Source organism: Haliotis rubra, unplaced genomic scaffold (genome assembly GCF_003918875.1).
Source record: "Haliotis rubra isolate DU_JTF1 unplaced genomic scaffold, ASM391887v1 Scf257, whole genome shotgun sequence".
Classification (NCBI taxonomy): domain Eukaryota; kingdom Metazoa; phylum Mollusca; class Gastropoda; order Lepetellida; family Haliotidae; genus Haliotis; species Haliotis rubra.
Genome location: NW_025766636.1, coordinates 564032 through 585576, shown reverse-complemented (window position 1 = coordinate 585576; position 21545 = coordinate 564032). Strand labels below are relative to the sequence as shown.

General features: G+C 42.9%; 2 protein-coding genes across 3 annotated transcripts; one reads left to right on the top strand and one right to left on the bottom strand.

The window, feature by feature from the left end:
- The first annotated feature begins 1 nt into the window (after nucleotide 1).
- LOC124279820 lies at nucleotides 2-19209 on the top strand. 2 transcript variants are annotated; one of them, XR_006899490.1, is made up of 11 exons: nucleotides 2-21; nucleotides 1230-1420; nucleotides 3501-3651; nucleotides 4971-5112; nucleotides 6482-6616; nucleotides 7936-8075; nucleotides 8600-8808; nucleotides 9413-9667; nucleotides 11853-12369; nucleotides 18115-18121; nucleotides 19198-19209. XR_006899490.1 is itself a non-coding variant. In XM_046715696.1 (9 exons), the coding sequence occupies exons 2-9, from the start codon at nucleotides 1244-1246 to the stop codon at nucleotides 12180-12182; spliced, it is 1539 nt and encodes a 512-aa protein (XP_046571652.1). In that variant the 5' UTR covers nucleotides 2-21; nucleotides 1230-1243; the 3' UTR covers nucleotides 12183-12685. The 2 variants fall into 2 exon arrangements, 1 of the variants encoding a protein (XP_046571652.1); XM_046715696.1 differs by lacking the exons at nucleotides 18115-18121; nucleotides 19198-19209 and having other exon boundaries at nucleotides 11853-12685.
- Nucleotides 13192-20471, bottom strand: LOC124279819. Its single transcript, XM_046715695.1, has 8 exons — nucleotides 20054-20471; nucleotides 18843-19096; nucleotides 18313-18459; nucleotides 17652-17872; nucleotides 16899-17147; nucleotides 16206-16380; nucleotides 15136-15281; nucleotides 13192-14927 (listed from the first exon to the last, which is right to left on the bottom strand). Exons 1-8 carry the CDS (start codon nucleotides 20346-20348, stop codon nucleotides 14627-14629), a joined length of 1788 nt encoding a protein of 595 aa, XP_046571651.1. The 5' UTR covers nucleotides 20349-20471; the 3' UTR covers nucleotides 13192-14626.
- Between the last annotated feature and the right edge of the window lie 1074 nt (nucleotides 20472-21545).

Below are 21545 nucleotides of genomic sequence, written 5' to 3'. Positions count from 1 at the left end.
ACCAGCGCCATTTTTGAAAAGGTAAACATTGTCATGTTCTCGCCGCCAAATGTTTACAATCTCTCTTTTATTGTTTATCCAATTTCAAAAAAAAGGATTGTGTTATAACTGAACTATACATTCGTCTCACTAGCCTTTTGAATTACAAAACGACCTTCGTTCGCCCGTGAACAGTGTAAATGAGAAGGATATACTCGTCAAAACGGACCGGTGCAGAAAGAGAGTCAAGATAGTTGGTTGACACGGTTCTCGTCACCAAAACTTTCGCTGGCTGCTGTCACACTGTTCAAGTGTTCAACGGTGACGAAATCGTCTAGAATGCACTCGCTGCTCCCTTTACGATCCTTAGGGTTAGGGTATGCCACCCTTTACGATCCTTAGGGTTAGGGTTTACGGTTAGGCACCCTTTACGATCCTTAGGGTTAGGCACGCTATACGATCCTTTGGGTTAGGCTTAGGGAACCCCAGCAGCGCTAATTAATCTGAAAAAGTGCGCCCGGTAAAGTGCAGTACTCCCACGAAATCACTGACTTACTCTCAGGTGATCATGCTATTTCAAGACAATATCAGATCATCACATACTGACATAGCATTCCTAGCTTGTAACTTGGTCTCTGCCTCTGGTACGATATAGTGCTAGGACCTCTCCGTAGAACGAGACCCATATTCAGTACTGTGCGTCATGCATGTATTGATTAAAATGTCATCGACACTATTGTAAACAAAACCTCGATCGCAAATGATAAAAGAATGTACCAACTATGAGTTGTTACCACATGACATTGATTAGGGACTCATTCTGTGAATGTTCCAGTTATGTTGTTGCAATGAGCATTGCACCTGTGGTGATTCTGGGTTTGGAATGATCTACTGCAACAAATGTGGTGGTCGTAAGTGATGACTTTCTACAAAGATGTGTGTGAAAAACGTCTCGCGATATCAATCAAACTCGATAATTTTCCTGCTAAGATATTAATGGATTATTGCTGAGTATAGCAAAATACCAAAACTACCTTTGACTATCACAAGATCATGACTTATCAGTTTTCATTTAAAATGGGGGATAGCATTACAGATTCTTAAAAATAAGTCACTTATTTGACATACAGTTCCTGCAAAAGACAAACAAAAAGGACAACTGACTGTAACTGGTATCTGATGACCAGAGTGATCCACTGGAATCAGCTGGTTGTGACACATTATACTTAGCATACATGTGTTTTGTTCAGTTTCAGAATTAAGAATGGAGGCAACCAGTGTGTTTTGTCAGCTCCGGAACCTTGCCAGGCGCCTTGACCAGGGTGTGGTTGACATACAGAAGAAAGTGACTGATCCAGGAAAACATTCGGACAGAGACAGTAGCTACGCACATGCATACAAGCATCTTCAGGATGTGAAGAAGGATGTCCATGCTCTGAAGGTGAATTCAAGAAGCAGTTGCTCTGTACCTAGTGTAGCCGTGTGATATTTCACGCCCTGCTACACTAGTATTATTCTTTTTGCCGTTATCCATCTTTTAAGCAGCCCAGAAAATGAGTGCAAATTTCAACAGAGCTAAGAAAGGCAGTCTCACCTTGAAATTTTTTCAAAAGAGGCCATGGCTAACACTGAACTGTCATTAACATAATTAACTCTATTGTATGTTAAAAGCATATATTGTTCTGGAATTTCACGAGAACATCCCATAGCAAAAGATTGTCTTTAACTTGATAGGTAAATAACATTGAAATGCTTGTGACTGGACTTGAATATTTTAATGGTGTAAGGGACCGTTCATAAATTATGGTTGTGTGTGTGTGTGTGTGATGATTTTGTCACCCATTTTGTTGGGGTGTTCAGCAATTTTGTACACATGTTCTAAGGGAGGGTCAGCAATTTTGTACATATAAAAATGTTTAATATTATGCTTAGAAATTATGGGAAGGGGAGGCGGGGTCATTGATTTTGTACATGACATGCAGGGGGGTCACTTATTTTGCACATAAATTTTAGGGGGTGTCATTCACATTGTACATGCTTCTCCATAAAAATCATCATCACACACCCCACCCTCCACCCCCCCCCCCTAGCCATAAATTATGAACGGTCCCTAATAGACAAATGCAGCTGTGTTGATGATGAAATATGGTCAGAATGTAACATGTTTCTTGACAAGTATTATCGTGATTACCTTATGTAACTGTAGGTAAGCCAATGTCCTAACATTACCCTTCAGTATCAAAATGGCTTGTTCGGTACATAAGCCGAATCACCAACCTTTGTTCATCTTCTCGTCGTGATCAGTCTTTGGAAATAGTGTCAACAAATCCATATTGAATTTCATAAATCATTTTATTACCCACGTGGTCAACGTATGGGTAGTTGCATACTAATCTCGTACATCACACGAGTGTCGTATCACGTTGACCTGTGTCGTAACGACTTGACCTGAGATTTTAACGATTTGATTTGATAACCGATGACCTCTCAATTAGGTCACATTCTGACGTAACTATTTTTTCATTCATAACAAACACATGAATTCATTCATTCTACAACTTAAATGCATTGTGGGAATGTAAACATTGCGAACGTTGCCGTGCTGCTGTTTAATTGTGAGTCGAACTGAGACATTATATCTGTCGAAAAACATAAACACAATGTTTCCACCAGTGATGTTAGCCGAATGAAGCAACTGCAAACCAAGAAATGGGGTGCTACGGAGTAGTTTACTGTAGGAGGCTGTACGAGGCGATGACAACTGACATGCATCGTGACGTTGGTTACCAAGGCAGTGACGTCATTACAGTTTGACCTAATGCAAATATTGTACTACAGTTCAAAACTCTTCCGCAACCTCTTTATGAAACCGGTTTCGGTTTGAAACCAAAAAATAACAAAAATACGCTATTTTGTCAATTTAATGCATGTAAGAAGTGGGTAATAAATAAAATACCACACTCGGTCTCATTACATACGAATTATAATGACTTCGTGACCTTCCTATGTTATCTGACCTCGCTTTCGCTCGGTCAGATACCACAGGAAGGACACTCGTTTCATATAATTCGTATGTAATGAGACCTCGTGTAGTATTCTCTATAAGTATACCTGTTGTGACACTATCTCATAATAAAACATGTTACTTGCATATCTGTAGTGTTCATAGTTCAGTTTATTAATTTTACTAAAAAAGTCATTCAGTAGAGGGTAATGTCCGAGTAACTCTCCATTCCTTAAAAATAATGGAGCCGAGGCCCCAGAGGGGCCGAGGCACATTATTTTTAAGGAATGGAGAGTTACGAGGATATTACCCTACTTAAATTACATTCGAAGTATTGGGAATATTTCTGTTATCAAAATTAAATGTCAAAATGACAAAATGAAGGTTTTATTTTGAAACTGGTACACATCGCTCCATTCCTGAAAAGTAATGGAGCGAACAGACAATGGAATGACGTCACAAATGTAATTTAAGTAATGTTTATGTTAATGGCTGTGAAATCGTGTGTGATTATCAGGAAGAGGCCCAGGATAAGCTGGCTAGTCAGCAGATCAGTACATACAGGCTGCAGCAGGTGCTGGACCTCCTTCCTCGGCTCATTGAATCACAGAGGCGCACTCTCACAGGAACTGAGGACTACCTGGAACAGTACGGCTATGTGAAGCAAGGTGACCTCATCTCTCAGCACTTTGTCAGCCACATATAAGTCTCCTGACATAAACTTGTAAACCAAATACATGGGCTGTCATTTTACTTTTTACACCTTCGAGATCTGAATGTTTGTGGTTAACTGCCACAGTCAGTATAGAAATGGATGGAGTCCCTGTGTATTCTGAGTACTAGAACTATGTAGCCTATGGCGGTCCAATTGGGCAAAGTTAATCTAGGTTTTCCATATCTTTTTTCCACATCTCACCATCTGACATATTCTAAGATTGCCCACACCTTACTTTGCCCACACCTTACTTCACCCTCACCTTACTTTGCCCACATCTTACTTCACCCTCACCTTACTTTCCCCACACCTTACTTTGGCCACACTTTACTGTGCCCTCACCTTACTTCACCCTCACCTTACTTTGCCCACACCTTACTTCACCCTCACCTTACTTTGCCCTCACCTCACTTCACCCTCACCTTACTTTGCCCACACCTTACTTCACCCTCACCGTACTTCAACCTCACCTTACTTTGCCCACACCTTACTTGCCCTCACCTCACTTCACCCACACTTTACTTCACCCTCACCTTACTTTGCCCTCACCTTACTTCACCCTCACCTTACTTTCCCCACATCTTACTTCACCCTCACCTAACTTTCCCCACACCTTACTGTGCCCTCACCTTACTTCACCCACACCTTACTTCACCCTCACCTTACCTTGCCCACACCTTACTTTACCCACACCTTACTTTGCCCTCACCTTACTTCACCCCCACCTTACTTTGCCCACATCTTACTTCACCCTCACCTTACTTTCCCCACACCTTACTTTGGCCACACCTTACTTTGGCCACACCTTACTTTGCCCTCACCTTACTTCACCCTCACCTTACTTTGCCCACAACTTACTTCACCCTCACCTTACTTTGCCCACATCTTACTTCACCCACACCTTACTTTGGCCACACCTTACTTTGCCCTCACCTTACTTCACCCTCACCTTACTTCACCCTCACCTTACTTCACCCACACCTTACTTCACCCACACCTTACTTCACCCTCACTTGACTTCACCCTCACCTTACTTCACCCACACCACTTCCCCCTCACCTCAGTATCGTTGATATGATGGAAGCAGTACAGCCCCCATATCCCAACAACAACAGCCACAACAGCTCAAGTTTAACATTATTTGTTTAACATTATTTGTATTCTTTCTGCTCATGATTGTCCAAAAGTCTTGTATATTTTTCTCCAAACATTTATGATGTAATCTTTGTTATTATGAAAACAATGACTTCACTTCTTGGCTAACATTTTCAGTTAAGAAGACAATACCAACAGACGCGGTTTTGAAACCAGAAGTGACGACAGTCGTTGTCCATGACAACAGTGATGGAGAAGGTGATGACAGCAACAAGGAAGAACCTGAAACTGTCAATGATGAAGCCACGCATGAGACTGCGTATCCTTTTTGTGAGAGCTTGCAGATTGTTGTATGTGTTAAATGACTTTGTCCAATCTTTACCATGTTCCTATGTTTGGATTCAAGTATCCCTATTACCCCTCAACCGACGTCGATGTGCGGTGTAGTCAAGTGAGGATGCTGTAAGTCTACACACTAGATAGCAGCTGGGTTCACACTATGTTGAATGCAGGCTTGTTATCATGGTAGTGACTGCCAATTATTGTTGATCTCCTGATAGCAAATTATGAACAAAACAAATCCTACTTGCTTATCCTGGGCTGAAACAGGAAACTTACTGTAATCAAATAACCATCACCCTGTGCTGCAAAGCTGTTTAGAGCTAGCATGATCATAACTTGCATACTGTCACATAGTCATAACACTAAGATGGTTTTGTGGACTCTGCTCTCAAGTGACTTGTTTGGTTGTATGTACATGATGTGGTATATCACTTGTTCTTCTGACTGGATGAATTACAGGTCACGGTTCCGTGGCACATAGCAACACTCACTCACTCATTCACTCATGACCCTGCATTCAACTGCCTTTGATGACAAGTATGAAGGGCTGAAACCTTTCCAGCCTCTGTAAGAGCCCAATAGAGTTGTCTCCCTTCCTACAGTCAAGCCTTGTAGAGGAGACACCAAAATGATAATGTCAGTGTTAATCATATCAAGTGTGTTGACCACAAACTCCAGTAACTTTGTGTTTGTAGTCACTAGGGCTGCAACGATTCACCCAGACCTTGATTCGATTTGATTTTCAATATTGGACCCTCAGTACGATCATTTTCAATTCGATTCTTCATGCAAGTAAAAACATCAGATTTCATTTAACTCCCAGAGTCGGCTTTTTTAGTGTGAAATCCATCGTCAACTTGGTGATGTTTACTAACAACAATTCTCATTGGATAATTAGCCCGGCTTCAACCAATCACATTTTGCCTTATTTCAGTGCTCGAAACTGCTCAAGTTGGAGAAAAAAATATGTTCTCGCTGTGTGGAAACAATTTAAACAGATATTCACATATCGAATCAAAATAGTGATAATGGTTATTTGAAAATCGAAACTAAGGTGTCAGATTCGATTATCTTACAGTCAGTGCTACTTATTTGTGTGCGAACAGGTAGTCAGTCCTATCTACTGGATGTGAAAGGTTATGCTGACTCTAGAAGTCAGTACTACTTTTGAAAGTGCAAATAAAGAAACAACAGTTCTACGCATGAAAGTGAAAACATATCCTCTGTCTGGAAGTGCAATCTTGTCAGTCCAACTTTTGGTAGTGAAATCTTATAAACAGTACTACTTATGGAAGTGCACTTCTACAGTCACAATGTAGGTAGTTGCTCTCCTTAACCAGACCCTGTACCCCACCTACACGGACGAAGCCAAGTGAATGTAAGACTCCACGCCTGGAGGACTTCGGACTCAGTGACTTCACACTCAATATTCTACAGAAAGGCAGGAGCTATGCCCCCACACAGCATGTCCCACAACCCAGGTGAGCTATGCCCCCACACAGCATGTCTCACAGCCCAGATGAGCTATGCCCCCAAACAGCATGTCCCACAGCCCAGGTGAGCTATGCCCCCACACAGCATGTCCCACAGCCTAGGTAAGCTACGCCCCCAAACAGCATGTCCCACAGCCCAGGTGAGCTATTGCCCCCACACAGCATGTCCCACAGCCTAGGTAAGCTATGCCCCCACACAGCATGTCCCACAGCCTACGTGAGCTATGCCCCCAAACAGCATGTCCCACAGCCCAGGTGAGCTATGCCCCCAAACAGCATGTCCCACAGCCCAGGTGAGCTATTGCCCCCACACAGCATGTCCCACAGCCCAGATGAGCTATTGCCCCCACAAAGCATGTCCCACAGCCAAGGTGAGCTATTGCCCCCACAAAGCATGTCCCACAGCCTAGGTGAGCTATGCCCCAACTTGGCATGTCCCACAGCCAAGGTGAGCTATTGCCCCCACACAGCATGTCCCACAGCCTAGGTGAGCTATGTCCCAACACATCATGTCCCACAGCCCAGGTGAGCTATTGCCCCCACACAGCATCTCCCACAGCCTAGGTGAGCTATGTCCCAACACATCATGTCCCACAGCCCAGGTGAGCTACACCCCCAAACAGCATGTCCCACAGCCCAGGTGAGCTATGCCCCCAAACATCATGTCCCACAGCCCAGGTGAGCTATGCCCCCAAACAGCATGTCCCACAGCCCAGGTGAGCTATGCCCCCACACAGCATGTACCACAGTCTAGGTGAGCTATTGCCTCCACACAGCATGTCCCACAGCCCAGGTGAGCTATTGCCCCCACACAGCATGTCTCACAGCCCAGGTGTACTATGTTTATGCTGTTTGGGGACTTGAGAGGTCTAGTGAGCTACAACGTCAGTTTACTGTTCAGAGTCAGTCCATTACGCATGATAGGATCAGATGTTCATTTGTTCAAGCCAGTTTCATACAGAGTATGATCCAGGGTCTATCTTCATTGGTACGAGAATCACCAAAGTGTAATGATGTTGAAACTTGGTTCACTTCGGGCTGTTTACCATAGCTGACATGTGGTGATATGAGTGAAATGTTTTAAAAACAAGGGGTCAAGCTATACATGATTCATAGTTCAAATAATAGACTTTCATTGACTACTGACATGTAATATAATTCACATATGTTCAAAAGAGGTGGAAATCCAAACTCATTCTCTGCAAATGTTTACTGCTGATCCTCAGATATCCCAGGTGGGATATACCATGTTATAACACAGCAAGATATATACAGGTAAGGTCTGTAATTTAGTCTTCATGTTTCAGTTCACTGTATGCACCACACCAAGGTCTGTCTGAAGACTCTCCAACTCCAGCTCTCTTCAAACACAATGGTTTATTGGTGACTCCGAGCCTCATGGGTGGCCGATATATTCCCCAGCAGACACCGGACTGTAACAGAATGGGTAGGATAGGCACTGATCATGGTGTTGTCATAACTTCCTTTTAAAAAAGGCAGACTACAAGCATCTGACAAGTGGGTGGTTGCTGGCATAAAAATTTGGCACCTGTTATGTTAATACATGACAATGGTCACACTACAATCAGTTAAACATTTTATTGATAAAATGAAACATTTAATTTTTTACTGTACATGTTATTGATAACCAAATAGATCTTAGAATGGCATTTGGAAGTGAAAGATATAAGGCGGAGGACATTTATGGATGTCAGCTTATGTATTATGTTGGGAAGGACGTGGCATATATTATGTATCTTATCACTTTGGTTGTCGTCACATATACATATATAAGCTGTCTGCTTCCAGGCTGTCATCTACCTGATGAAGGATTGAGAATATGCTCCGAAATGTGTTCCTCATAATACAGAGTATGACATCCATAAACTTCCCCCCTTTTTGATTTAGGGCCAGAGATTCCCTATCCCCCTGAAAGATACCATTGGCCTTACACATGCAATATCGTTGCAGGTTATCACCTACCACAGCCCATGTTCACAGAGGATAGCCCTGCCCCCTTCGTGACCCCTGCAGACAAGGGGGGATGGAGACGACTGGATGTGCGACCCAACTATGACACCAAGGGGAGTCCTGTTCCGCCCGTGCTGAACACCCCTGGGGCCAAACAGATCAACAAACAGCTGTATAGAGAGAATGTCAAAAAACCTGCCTTCACAGAGGTAGTGTTCCTTGATTATCTGGTGCATCAAATTCCCATTCTCTTTTGATGAATACCCTGTGTTTTGTAAATGACGTCACATTTTTGTGATGTGTTGATTTTGGACACCTATTTGAAGCATCATGATCATGTGATTTAAGTTTGGCTCACAACAAAGCTCAGGTGGCAAGTTCATGTAAAATGTCAATGAAACAAAAAGACCCCTTAACACCAATGAGAAGAAAGTGCTTGCATTTCTTTCTCTGGTCTTGGATGGGCATATATCACCAAACTCGAAATCGTCATCTCACAGTGTGTAACTGGTTTAAATTCACCATGCACTAACTTACTATTACACAGTTTGGAACATTTTCAGTTGGTACATATGGTATCAAAATCATTTCATCCCTCAAGTTTAGTCACAAGATATTTGTCATAAAATTTATGATTTCTACCTTATTTGGACTGTGCCTGACAGGGACTCTACCTTGGATTTTTACTGTGTCCTTGCCACTGGTTAAAGGGAACTAGAACCCTGAAAAGATTTCGTTCAGTGCCATCAACCTTCATGTCCTTTATCAGACTGTTTTGGCTGGAGAGTATTTCATGCTTGATTGGTCCTTCAGGACAAAGACAGCCCCATTCCTCCTCTTCTGATGACGCCAGGGATGAAGCAGATCAGTAAAACCATCACTGCCCCTAAGGTCAGCACCCTCAGCAGCAAGCCAGACAATGACAGTCCCATGGTGCCAGTGCTGATGACCCCGGGGGTCAAGCAGATCCAGAAGTCTGTCACTGACATGAAGGCCCCATCTGTCCCGGTGCCAGCTTCTTCCTGGGACAAGGAGCCGGAGATGCCAGAGTTCACGCTCAGTCTTCAGGTACAACCAGGGTTGAACTCACACTTAATCTTTAGGTACAACCAGGGTCTGAGCTCACACTTAGTCTTCAGGTACAACCAGGGTCTGAACACACACTTAAGCTTCAGGTACAACCAGGATCTGAACTTGAACTTAGTGATTGGGTACAACCAGGGTCTGAACTCACACTTAGTCTTCAGGTACAACCAGGGTCAGAACTCACACTTTGTGATCAGGTACAACCAGGGTCTGAACTCACACTTTGTGATCAGGTACAACCAGGGTCTGAGCTCACACTTAGTCTTCAGGTACAACCAGGGTCTGATCTCACACTTTGTGATCAGGTACAACCAGGGTCTGAACTCACACTTAGTCTTCAGGTACAACCAGGGTCTGAACTCACACTTAGTTTTTAGGTACAACCAGGGTCTGAACTCACACTTAGTCTTTAGGTACAACCAGGGTCTGAGCTCACACGTAGTCTTCAGGTACAACCAGGATCTGAACTTGAACTAAGTGATTGGGTACAACCAGGGTCTGAACTCACACTTAGTCTTCAGGTACAACCAGGGTCTGAGCTCACACTTAGTCTTTAGGTACAACCAGGGTCTGAACTCACACTTAGTCTTTAGGTACAACCAGGGTCTGAACTCACACTTAGTCTTTGGGTACAACCAGGGTCTGAACTCACACTTAGTCTTTAGGTACAACCAGGGTCTGAGCTCACACTTAGTCTTCAGGTACAACCAGGGTCTGAGCTCACACTTAGTCTTCAGGTACAACCAGGGTCTGAACTCACACTTAGTCTTCAGGTACAACCAGGGTCTGAACTCACACTTAGTCTTCAGGTACAACCAGGGTCTGAACTCACACTTAGTCTTCAGGGTACAACCAGGGTCTGAACTCACACTTAGTCTTCAGGTACAACCAGGGTCTGAACTCACACTTAGTCTTAAGGTACAACCAGGGTCTGAACTCACACTTAGTCTTTAGGTACAACCAGGGTCTGAACTCACACTTAGTCTTTAGGTACAACCAGGGGTCTGAACTCACACTTAGTCTTTTGGGTACAACCAGGGTCTGAACTCACACTTAGTCTTCAGGTACAACCAGGGTCTGAGCTCACACTTAGTCTTTAGGTACAACCAGGGTCTGAACTCACACTTAGTCTTAAGGTACAACCAGGGTCTGAACTCACACTTAGTCTTTTAGGTACAACCAGGGTCTGAAGTCACACTTAGTCTTTAGGGTACAACCAGGGTCTGAGCTCACACTTAGTCTTCAGGTACAACCAGGGTCTGAACTCACACTTAGTCTTTAGGTACAACCAGGGTCTGAACTCACACTTAGTCTTTGGGTACAACCAGGGTCTGAACTCACACTTAGTCTTCAGGTACAACCAGGGTCTGAACTCACACTTAGTCTTTAGGTACAACCAGGGTCTGAACTCACACTTAGTCTTAAGGTACAACCAGGGTCTGAACTCACACTTAGTCTTTAGGTACAACCAGGGTCTGAACTCACACTTAGTCTTTAGGTACAACCAGGTCTGAACTCACACTTAGTCACACCAGGGTCTGAACTCACACTTAGTCTTCAGGTACAACCAGGGTCTGAGCTCTCACACTTAGTCTTTAGGTACAACCAGGGTCTGAACTCACACTTAGTCTTAAGGTACAACCAGGGTCTGAACTCACACTTAGTCTTTAGGTACAACCAGGGTCTGAACTCACACTTAGTCTTTAGGTACAACCAGGGTCTGAGCTCACACTTAGTCTTCAGGTACAACCAGGGTCTGAACTCACACTTAGTCTTTAGGTACAACCAGGGTCTGAACTCACACTTAGTCTTTAGGTACAACCAGGGTCTGAACTCACACTTAGTCTTTAGGTACAACCAGGATCTGAACTTGAACTAAGTGATTGGGTACAACCAGGGTCTGAACTCACACTTTGTGATCAGGTACAACCAGGGTCTGAACTCACACTTAGTCTACAGGTACAACCAGGGTCTGAACTCACGCTCAGTCTTCAGGTACAACCAGGGTCTGAACTCACACTTACATTAGGTTTTCAGGCACAACCTCAATACAATCTTATGTTGAATTTTCTGGTACAATCCTATTTATATAATGAGAAAAACAATAATAGAAATAACAATAGGTCAGATTAATGGTAATTTCTGAACATGTTTTCCATCCCAACAGGACATTACCCAACTGACGCAATCATTTCGATTCAACAACTCGACCAGCTCCATAAACCCCCCTGAAGCTCCAGTACTTCTTGGCAAGCAGATAAAAGACCGAGACACGCCTCCCCTGCCGGAACTGCTTTCCACCAGACTGGCCAACCTAGGCACCATGCCAGGAACGTCAACTGTCTCCTCTGCTGCCAACACAAAGGCTGGGGATGATACCATGTCAGCAAGAATTCTAAAAGCTACACAGTGTGACACACCTCCGCCTCCGATTCTATTTGGCAAATATAACTTCACATCTAAATACGAACATCGAGAAAATATTCCTCCCCAATAAGAAACCTGATATTTCCATTTTAGGTTGGCAAAGGATCCAGGGCTACACTGTAGATACCGCTATGTGGCTTTTAGCACGATTTGTTGACTCTTCACCCAAGTGCCCATTGGCTGGAAATTCATTTAAGTCCCTATATTCTGTACATCAGTTCAGTTAAGTATTTAAGGTGAACCAAATATTGTATTGGGTATTATGTTGAAGCAAATGAAGTAAGTCTATTTAATTAACTGCTTCTCAGAACATATACTGTAGTAGTTAATACATGTTATATGAACTACTCTTGTCATTAGTTGAATGTAACCAATGTTGGTCTTACATTAGAAAGGCAAGAGATTACATTAGAAAGGAAACAGTTTGTTTTAAAATGGAAATACGTGTATGTATTTTTGAGACTGCACTTTCAAGACTGTTAAGCTACACATATAATTGCCAAGCAGGAATGGAGGAGTCAAAAATAACACTTTGTTTCATCTTTATTACAATATAAACATTGTACAACAATTGTTAATACTTGCATTTGTTTTCAACAACAGGCACTGTACAAAGCAGAGAATGTAAAAGTATCAAAATTGTTTACAAAGAACAGCAGTGTGTAAATGCATACATAGGAGCATTGCACATTTCTAGATGAAGGTGAACAAGCGTGGAATGATGATTGTTTAGAGTAGTGAGATTGCACAGACGTTTTGTTACGCTACAGCCATAATCATCTGTTCCTGAAATGATCAAGGGACATAACTCTGTTATTGACCACCCACTAATACAGCTATGTCCCCAAATTAATAATGTAGGTTTTTCAGGGGGCATATTGGGATTTTGGGGAATGAAACTGAATAGGTTTTGAGTCAGCACTTCAAGACATTCAAGTGTTTTCACTGGAAGATGACACCAAATACGCTGGACCAAAGTACGTCCAGTGAACAAGTTCTTCTGTTGTCTATTTTAAAGTCGAATGATACTATGTTCCCCAGTATGGGGGTGGGGTGGGGGTGGTGTGTGTGTGTTGGGGGTGTTACATGTGGGAACCATGACAACCCTAACATTGCAGGAATATTGCAGACAGCGGGGTAAAACCCTAGCCTTGGAGATACATGCCAGCACATAAACTACAGCTCCATGCCTACATGTCGAACTGGAGTACACTGTAGCCGGACTGGAAGACAGCTTATATGTACAGATCACAGGTTGTGCTTTGATGAGAGGTTGCACTGGTCAAATATATACAGTCGTTTCTTATTTATCTGATTCTAATATATATTGAAGTCCAACTTGTTCCTGGCGAGCAGTATCAGGTCCATCAGCCCCACATATCCTACTGATAGTCGACAAGGGATTGGTTCTACTCAGCTTATGTTTCAGGTGGCTCATTGGCCAGCCATTTTCTATTTCATGGATAAGGGCAATGATGTAAACTTATTTTTGTTTAAGCCGATTTCTGTGGTTACACCATGTTCCTTCATGAAGAAAATCAAGTGGTGTGGCTTGCAGTGCACTTTTGACGTGTATCATTTACCCAAACTCTGCTTGACCATACATGAATCTGCTGTGCTGTAAACAGGGTGCCGACTTGTCTAACTAGGAAACACTGATGACATGGTTGTCGTCGTTAATTCTATAAACTGAAACTTATAAACATGTAACTGAAACAGTGTTATGTGATGTTAACTGTAAACGTGTGTTACTACACGATCTGCCCCCAAACACTGGCCCTTCCGACCTGTCTGTCGAGCACCAGAAAACATGAACCCATGTACACGTGTATACACGTACGAAACGTTTCTCTCGCCCACACACTCGCACACATGTAACACATATTTCTCCCACGGATCAAACGCACACCACACAGACGCACACAGACGCACACTCACCAACAATTAAAATGATAATGTGTGAACCCCTCCCTCAAAGAACGATGGATCTTCTCCAGTACGGTAGCAACGTTTGATCGGTCAGCTACGCGTCCAGTCCTGTACATGATACGTGTACCACTACCGGACGGTGGACACCAGACCCAAACCTTCCTCATAAACCACACGTCTATTGTCTGAGGTCTACAGTCCACGTGTCTTTTCACAAACTGTTCAGTGTCAGTCACTGCACAATATAAAGCTTTGCAGTCATAGCTAAAGTATAACGATGGTGAGGTACCACTTCTGCAAAATCAGATGACCGGCACACTGACACATTTGTTCTCAAATCAGTGGGATCAGAGCGAAACATGGAGTCATATCCAAAAGCTGGAAGCCCTTACGTAACATGTGAGGTACATGCGTCACAATGGAATTCCCATTTTGGCATTTAACGTAGTCTCAAAACAAAAACTCACTGGCAGAAACCCCATGCTGATACCATAGCAAAAAACAAAGCCTCATTTTAGATCGAATGAGCCTCAATGGCTATCTGTAAACCACTTTTTGACCTTTCAGAAAAGATTGCTCTGACACTCAAACAGCTGTAGTGGATTTAAACACAGACTTCAGTCCGTCTTTCTGAATACGAAATTCCATCTCCTTAATCTCATCCTCGAAGAACTCAGTCGAGTTGGATGCAAGCATCCCGAACAGATTGTCCAGCTTGGTGAGGTCAGGCCTGTTGGTCTCCAGGCGGTACTGAAGTGGCTTGAAGCCTTCTTCCTTCAGTTCCTTCACCATGCGTCCTTCTCTGTGCTGCCCCTGGAGGAAGGACACGAACACCAACTTGGCCGGGTACACCTCGGTGTGGTACTTCTTGAACAGCGGACAGAACCTGCAACAGGAATCCACCCAGCTATAAAGAGTCACATCAGTATTTCAAAGATTCCCTAACTTTATCATTTCAAATTGTCCAGAAAGGGCCCTCATACTGCATCCTCCTTTCCAGTTTTCAATTACAGATATATGCATTGTAGACGTAAAAAAATAATTTACAGATTCTTTTGAGACAGTTCCCTCTGAGGTTGAGGCCCAAGACGTACCTGTATCCCTCGTACTCGTCCATCTCTTCCTCATCAGTGACGACGATGAACGTCTTCACCACCTCCTTCTCCTTATAGTACGGGTAGAGACTGGCAGCAGGCGCCGTGCCCCCCTCCGCTCGTATGGTCACCGCCAACTCCAGGCACTGCAACATGACAACAACACAGTTACAACCCGGTCCAACAAGTGATGACTTCCTGAGAGCGAAAGCGTGAGCAGGGATCCTATACTACAGACGAATACCATACAACAACCATACAACAGGTGTGTTCTTCATACAACAGTCACCCGTGAAGATCCGGGTTATAATTGATCTTCAGCAACCCATGCTTGTCGTAAGAGGCTACTAACGAGATCGGATGGTTGGTTGACACATGTCATCGTATCCCAAATGCGTAGATCGATGCTCATGCTAATCACTGGATTATCTGGTCCAGACTCAATTATTTACAGACCGCCGCCATATAGCTCGAATATTGCTGAGTGCGGGGTTAAATAGAATAAACAACCAACCATACCAACAGTCGATACGACGGGTATCTGTTCAACAGATACAGCACTAACGAGGTATATCTGCAAGGTACGCTCTCTGACCATGCTAGATGTGACCTCGTCAACATCAACCCAAAACTAACTTCTTTGAGTGGCATTTAGAATTGGGAACTAAGGAACGATAATATATGGATGAACGATCTTTATTACAGTAGTATAGTGTCAACTGTCACTTCACCTGATGAAGGGACCTGTAATGATCCCGAAACGTAGTGTCAGAAAGAATAAAGAAGCTTAAATCCATAAAATATCTTTGTCAGTATGGAAGTTGTTCATCCATATATTATTATCCTACCGTAATCAAAGTTAGCGGAACGTTCACTCGCAGTTGCAGGTTCAAGTTTTCGGAACTATACTCCTGGCTAGCTATTCTCGAAACGTTCCTAGCCTTACGAACTTCTTATGCAAAATCAACAAAACAAATCCTGTCATTCACAAACGTCAGTCAAAAGTATGGCTCCATTCCGGGTATTTTTCCCTGCATTTATCACCAACACAACAAATATGTATAACCCACCTGCTCTACGGTCTTTGGCAGGTAGGGAGCATCCCTGGTCCATTCGTTGAAGAAGACGAGCTTGGCAGACGTCGCCGCGGTGAGGAGACTGGCGATGATGGTGCTGGTCCGCACTGCGACGTCCATGGAGCCCGAGGCGTCCCCCATCACAACTACTGGGGACTCCAGATTCAATCTGTTGACAGAAATATATGTTATATTATAATCCCGTTTTACCGGAACTCCGGGAAAGTATCCTCCGTCAATACGGAAACATGTGTATACATACTAAAGTGACATGATACCTACGACCCATGAGACGTATATACGGAAATGTGCTGATTAGTTGTTACGATGTCTCACTGGACATTAATTACAGGGCAGTCTCATGGATAAAATGAGCTCGACTCACCACATGGGGTTACAATGTGCAGTAAGGGCGCTTGGATATCAGCAGCCAAAACACATATTAAATCACTAACCCAACCCGAACAACAAACACACACACACACAAAATAAAATAAAAAAATAAAAAATAATTATAAAAATAAATAATAAATAAATAAAAAATAATGCTAAAAAAAAATACCCTAAATACCCTTCCACCGTGTCCACCTCACTCACTAATTACATCCAGACCTAGGCTGGATACGTCCCCGACCGAAGAGGCAAAGGTACCTATAGTATGTAATGAGTTTCTTGGACTATGCTTACTTGATGCTGTTAAGCCTGTCCTCTGCCAGGGCCACCAGCGCCGGGTGGAAGCAGGCTTTAGTGGGGTTTTCAATGCGAGGCACGTCCCACCCGCTGTAGCTGGGGTCAAAGGGTATGTTCTCTCTGATCATCTTCAGAGTCAGTAGTCTTTCCAGAAGCTTTCCATTGGGCAGCGACACCTTATGGCCCTCCTCAAGCCTCTTCTTCACCACGGCGTCCACTTCCAGGCATTGCAGGTCCTCGTAGTACCTGGAAGACAACCATCGACAAGAGTTATGATAGTGATATCGCCCTGGTCAGGTCATACAGACATATTAACTGGAGATGGTTTTGCAGGCTTACAAGAGGATGATGTCGCTGAGCTCAAACACCTAGCGTCCAGTAAAACGTAAGATACCTGAACACGTGAAATGATGTCCAGATTCTCCCTATATATACCCAGGTAAGATATTGCATAAGATATACAAGAAAATGGTGTTTGGTTATGATCACGTATAGCATACGGTCTGCCTGCGAGAGGTCCCGAGATTCTGCGCTCTCCAGGCACCTACGACCTATGTAACATAGGGTGTAATCCCAAATATAACATATGTTACATTTGACCACTTTCTAAATATGGCATTGTGTATTTCATACCTATGACCTATATTAACGTTTATATCAACAACAACACACCCCCCCAACCCACACACACACACCAATTTCCAACAGCTTATATATGGCACTTACCAGAAGCTTATATATGGCACCTACCAGAGAATGGTGTCCAGCTTCTCGTATGCCGCCACTCTCGTCATAGAGTCAGGCGTAAGGCTTTCGACGTGCGCTTTCATCACACTGTACGGGATGTCGTACTCCTTCACAAGGTCGTCGACGTTGCTTGGCGTCAGGTTCTGGCACCTCTCCACCATCGTGTTGTCTGGAGCAGGCCCACCATAGCAGAAAGGCAGAAACCATGGCAACGCGGGAAAATCCTGCACAAGATTATAAACCCGTCAATGTCGCACGACACTGAGTCTTGTTTCATAGTGTATTGCATCAGTAGCTTTTAGTGCAAGCTTCTCTGATTAAACCGTTATATCGTTTAGGCAAATTGTCAACGAAATACCATTTAAAAATATAATACGTTACTTTATAACCTTTAACTCACATTTTCGGGAAAAAATAATACCAGTTTGAAAGGAAGTTAAGGGCAACCTTTCCAGAATATTAAAAGGTTAGCTGTTTGTACATACGACAATTAAACTTCACACAGTTTGTAGTGTTGAAATAGCTACGTATGTTGTGACCTTAAAGCCACGTATATCCACCGCTTTGGGATTAAATATTATCTCTGTATATTTGGCTTTTGTTCTAAAAATATGTCTGTGTATATCAACTTATTTGGTAATAGAACATAGCTGCGTTTATCTACCTCTTTGGGATTAAAATGGCATATGTCTGCAAGCTTCTTCCAGCCTTGTTTGGGGAAGTACAGTGCGTAGAACTCCAGCTCCTGGGTGGTGAAGTTCCTCACCCACCTCGTGATGTGCTTGCAGGTGGCGCCACTGGCGGAGCCTGTCTGGCAACACGTCATCAAACATGTTATATCCGTTTATACACCCCTGTCTTTGATTAAACAAACAAATTGTGATTATTACGGAATTCTTTTCGTATTTTTGTACATAATATACAGGAAGTGTTGATGCTGTTATAAGCTGCAGTCAGCATTATGTACAGTCTGGAAACACTCGCATCCAAGTGATCTTGAAAGTTTGTAAATATACTACTGTAAATACAATAAAGAAGGCCCGATTCGAGTGGTGGATATGTTCTTTTTGTTTTTCCCCATCCAATACTGGTACATTAACCCACTGCATCGAACATAATTAACATTATCTCAATTTTGTTATTAAGTTTACTGAAAGCTTCAAACAATTTAAAGATGGCGACGTTTCCACTTACTGGGGGTTTGATAGCCTTGAGGTTTCCTAGGTCAGCCTTAATCTTCCCCATCTTCTTTTTGCTGACCTTTGTCCCTGACAGCAGTAACCTTGTCATTCTTTTCTCAAGGACGCGAATCTGTCTCCCCGAGTCCAGCAATGTCAAGGCCTTTAGTACCTCCACCAGACCGAACTGTTCCCTGTTCTGGAGAAAGCCGTCTGAGAGGTCGTAGTCGCTTCTTGCCCACGCCGCAGCCAACGCCCGCACCCTCGCGTCTGGAATAATCAAAGTGAAACATGACTGAGTATTATTGACAGGGGACCATGGGTTTCGCTGTTCCCTATGGGAATCGAACTAAGGTCGACGGGACAGCAAGGTAACCACACCTTTTTGTCACTTGAGTGAAATAGGCGGAGAGTCGATGTTCCGATTTGTGAGGGACCCATTGTCGCGGGTTTAAATCCAAGATCACACTTATCATATTTTTGTCAGCACCTACACAAATAAAGGCTGTTGTTACCACAGCTCTAATTATTAATGTCTAGACTTGGTCCACTTCGAACTTTCCTCCTAAGCCTTCAAAATTGAAATACTGGTCACGGAGGCCTTAGACCAAAACCCAAGCACTCCTTCTAGTGAGATACATGTATATGGCATATATAAAAGTCGAGATTTCTTTCTGCTTGGACATTTTAGAAGAGAAAAGATTATGTCTGATCAGGATTCCATTATATATTTCGCTCCTGCACGAGGTATTCAAAACTCGTTTCGTACAACCCATAATGGCATACGTACCCATAACATATATTATCGTATTCCACATATATTTTCCCCTGAATTTTTCCCTCAAGTTAAGCCGATTTCTCAAAAGCGATGTTAAGTGTGTTTTATGAGCCGTGCGAGGTTAACCGCGATTACAACTTTATATGCATTCATGCACATGTGCTTGGTAATGTTTTCCATAATCTTGAACTATACTCATATTGATAGTATACTGATGTGGAATTTTGTGCATTGTTTTAAAAACAAATTACACAGGCTGGGTTTTATGGTTCACACACACGTACACTATTAAAGCCAACATATGCACATAACCTTGTATTAGGAGAAAATGGGAAAACAGTTAGATATGCATTCTAACACTTCCCGGATATTTAATATAGTGTTAAAGCTAAGCGTTATAGCTTTCATTTGGCTATATATAGACAATATATAATCCGATGATGACTCACTCTGAGATACCGCCACTCCGCTGTTAGCCAACACCGCCATTGCAGCTGCATAACGTGTTCTGTTTTGCTCCTGTCCTTTCACGTGATCTGCCATACTCACTGTCCCCACAAAATAGTCTTTCGGTTCCTTCTCTATATCCAGATCCGTATGTTCCTCCACCTTGTTTTGATCTGTCACTTCCTCCACGTGCTGTCTCCCCATGCCACCCCGCATGGCGCCCCGCCCACCTCGGGACCTACCTCTATGTCCCCCGCCCCGTCTACCCCTTCCGCGGCCTCGTCCACGTCCGCTCATGTTATTGTTCGGTAATTCACGAGGTGTCTTTCACGCTGGTAAATCGTTGATTCAGCTATGTTCCCATATTTCAGTATACTGACTGTTTCAACGCGTCAGAACATTTATATATGAACCTACGAATTTGTATCTTGCACAATCAGCGATCAGATTTCCTGTAGCCAATCAGCGTACTCGAGCTTCTATGACCTAGGGTCAAATATGATGTAGTTCTAATTACGTCTTTGTTGCCTTCCGTTCATCGTTCGTCGAAGCAGCTAACATTTGAGATCCGTTTACGGTATCCCAGTCACTGTTATATTTCTCGTACGTTTCATCAGGTATGGGAGTGTGATTCTATTTTAAACAAATGAGTAAAATAGTAAGTATACCCTACATGAATGTTACACCATATTCCGAAACAAGCGGTATTCCACAGAATTATTGAGATTTATTAAAAAAAACAACCATCCACACTAAAATCCTACACCGTTTCTATGTTTGTAATTGCGACGTTTCATCACTACTTCCTGTGGCCTTTCATCGAGGTTTAAGGTTTAATGTCATATGATTGTAAATGGTTTGGTTCTCTTATTAAAGACAAGAAAAAAAGATACAGTTGAACTACTTCATGTGCACAAATGTGACACGAAACAAAATAGCAGAAACGAAAATGTATACAAATAATATCATGTCGCCGACACGTTGTTGTCTGTATAAGTAGGTAGATTGTGAAAACCTATGATGTGTATACCGACACAATTATGTCTGGTTGTAGTCTGTTAAAAAAATGAATGAAAGAAAACGAACGAACGAAAAAAAACCCAAACAAACAAATAGAGAGGTAAAACACATCATGTTCGGTAAGAACTGTAGTTTTTCATGGGTATTGATATGAAAAGCTAATACCCAGCTAGCATTCAGACGTTGGCCCAACGTTAGCTATGGTTTTGCCAACATTGCCAACGTTGGGCCAACGTCACAATGCTATCTGGGTACAACACTTGCTTAAATTATTATTTAAGGACATATGTACCTAAAAACATCGCATTGACAAAATGAAAAAGAAGCTGATATTATTAGCCTCTTTCTCCATTGATGCCATCACATCTTTAAAATGCCATTAAGATATAGATATAAACAATGTTATTTCTTCCATAGGTTTGGCCGAGTTCCACCTGTTATAGCTTGCAGACTGAGCGCGGTTAACCGCGATTA

Bases quoted from the DNA above. Each gene is read 5' to 3' on its own strand.
- LOC124279820 (XM_046715696.1), top strand. From the start codon at position 1,244: ATGGAGGCAACCAGTGTGTTTTGTCAGCTCCGGAACCTTGCCAGGCGC. The intron at 1,421-3,500 runs GTGAATTCAAGA...TGTGATTATCAG, and splicing joins AGGATGTCCATGCTCTGAAG to GAAGAGGCCCAGGATAAGCT. The intron at 8,809-9,412 runs GTAGTGTTCCTT...TTGGTCCTTCAG, and splicing joins AAAAACCTGCCTTCACAGAG to GACAAAGACAGCCCCATTCC.
- LOC124279819 (XM_046715695.1), bottom strand. From the start codon at position 20,348: ATGAGCGGACGTGGACGAGGCCGCGGAAGGGGTAGACGGGGCGGGGGA. The intron at 19,097-20,053 runs GTGAGTCATCAT...TGATTATTCCAG, and splicing joins CGGAGTGGCGGTATCTCAGA to ACGCGAGGGTGCGGGCGTTG. The intron at 17,148-17,651 runs GTAGGTGCCATA...GTTGTCTTCCAG, and splicing joins AAGCTGGACACCATTCTCTG to GTACTACGAGGACCTGCAAT.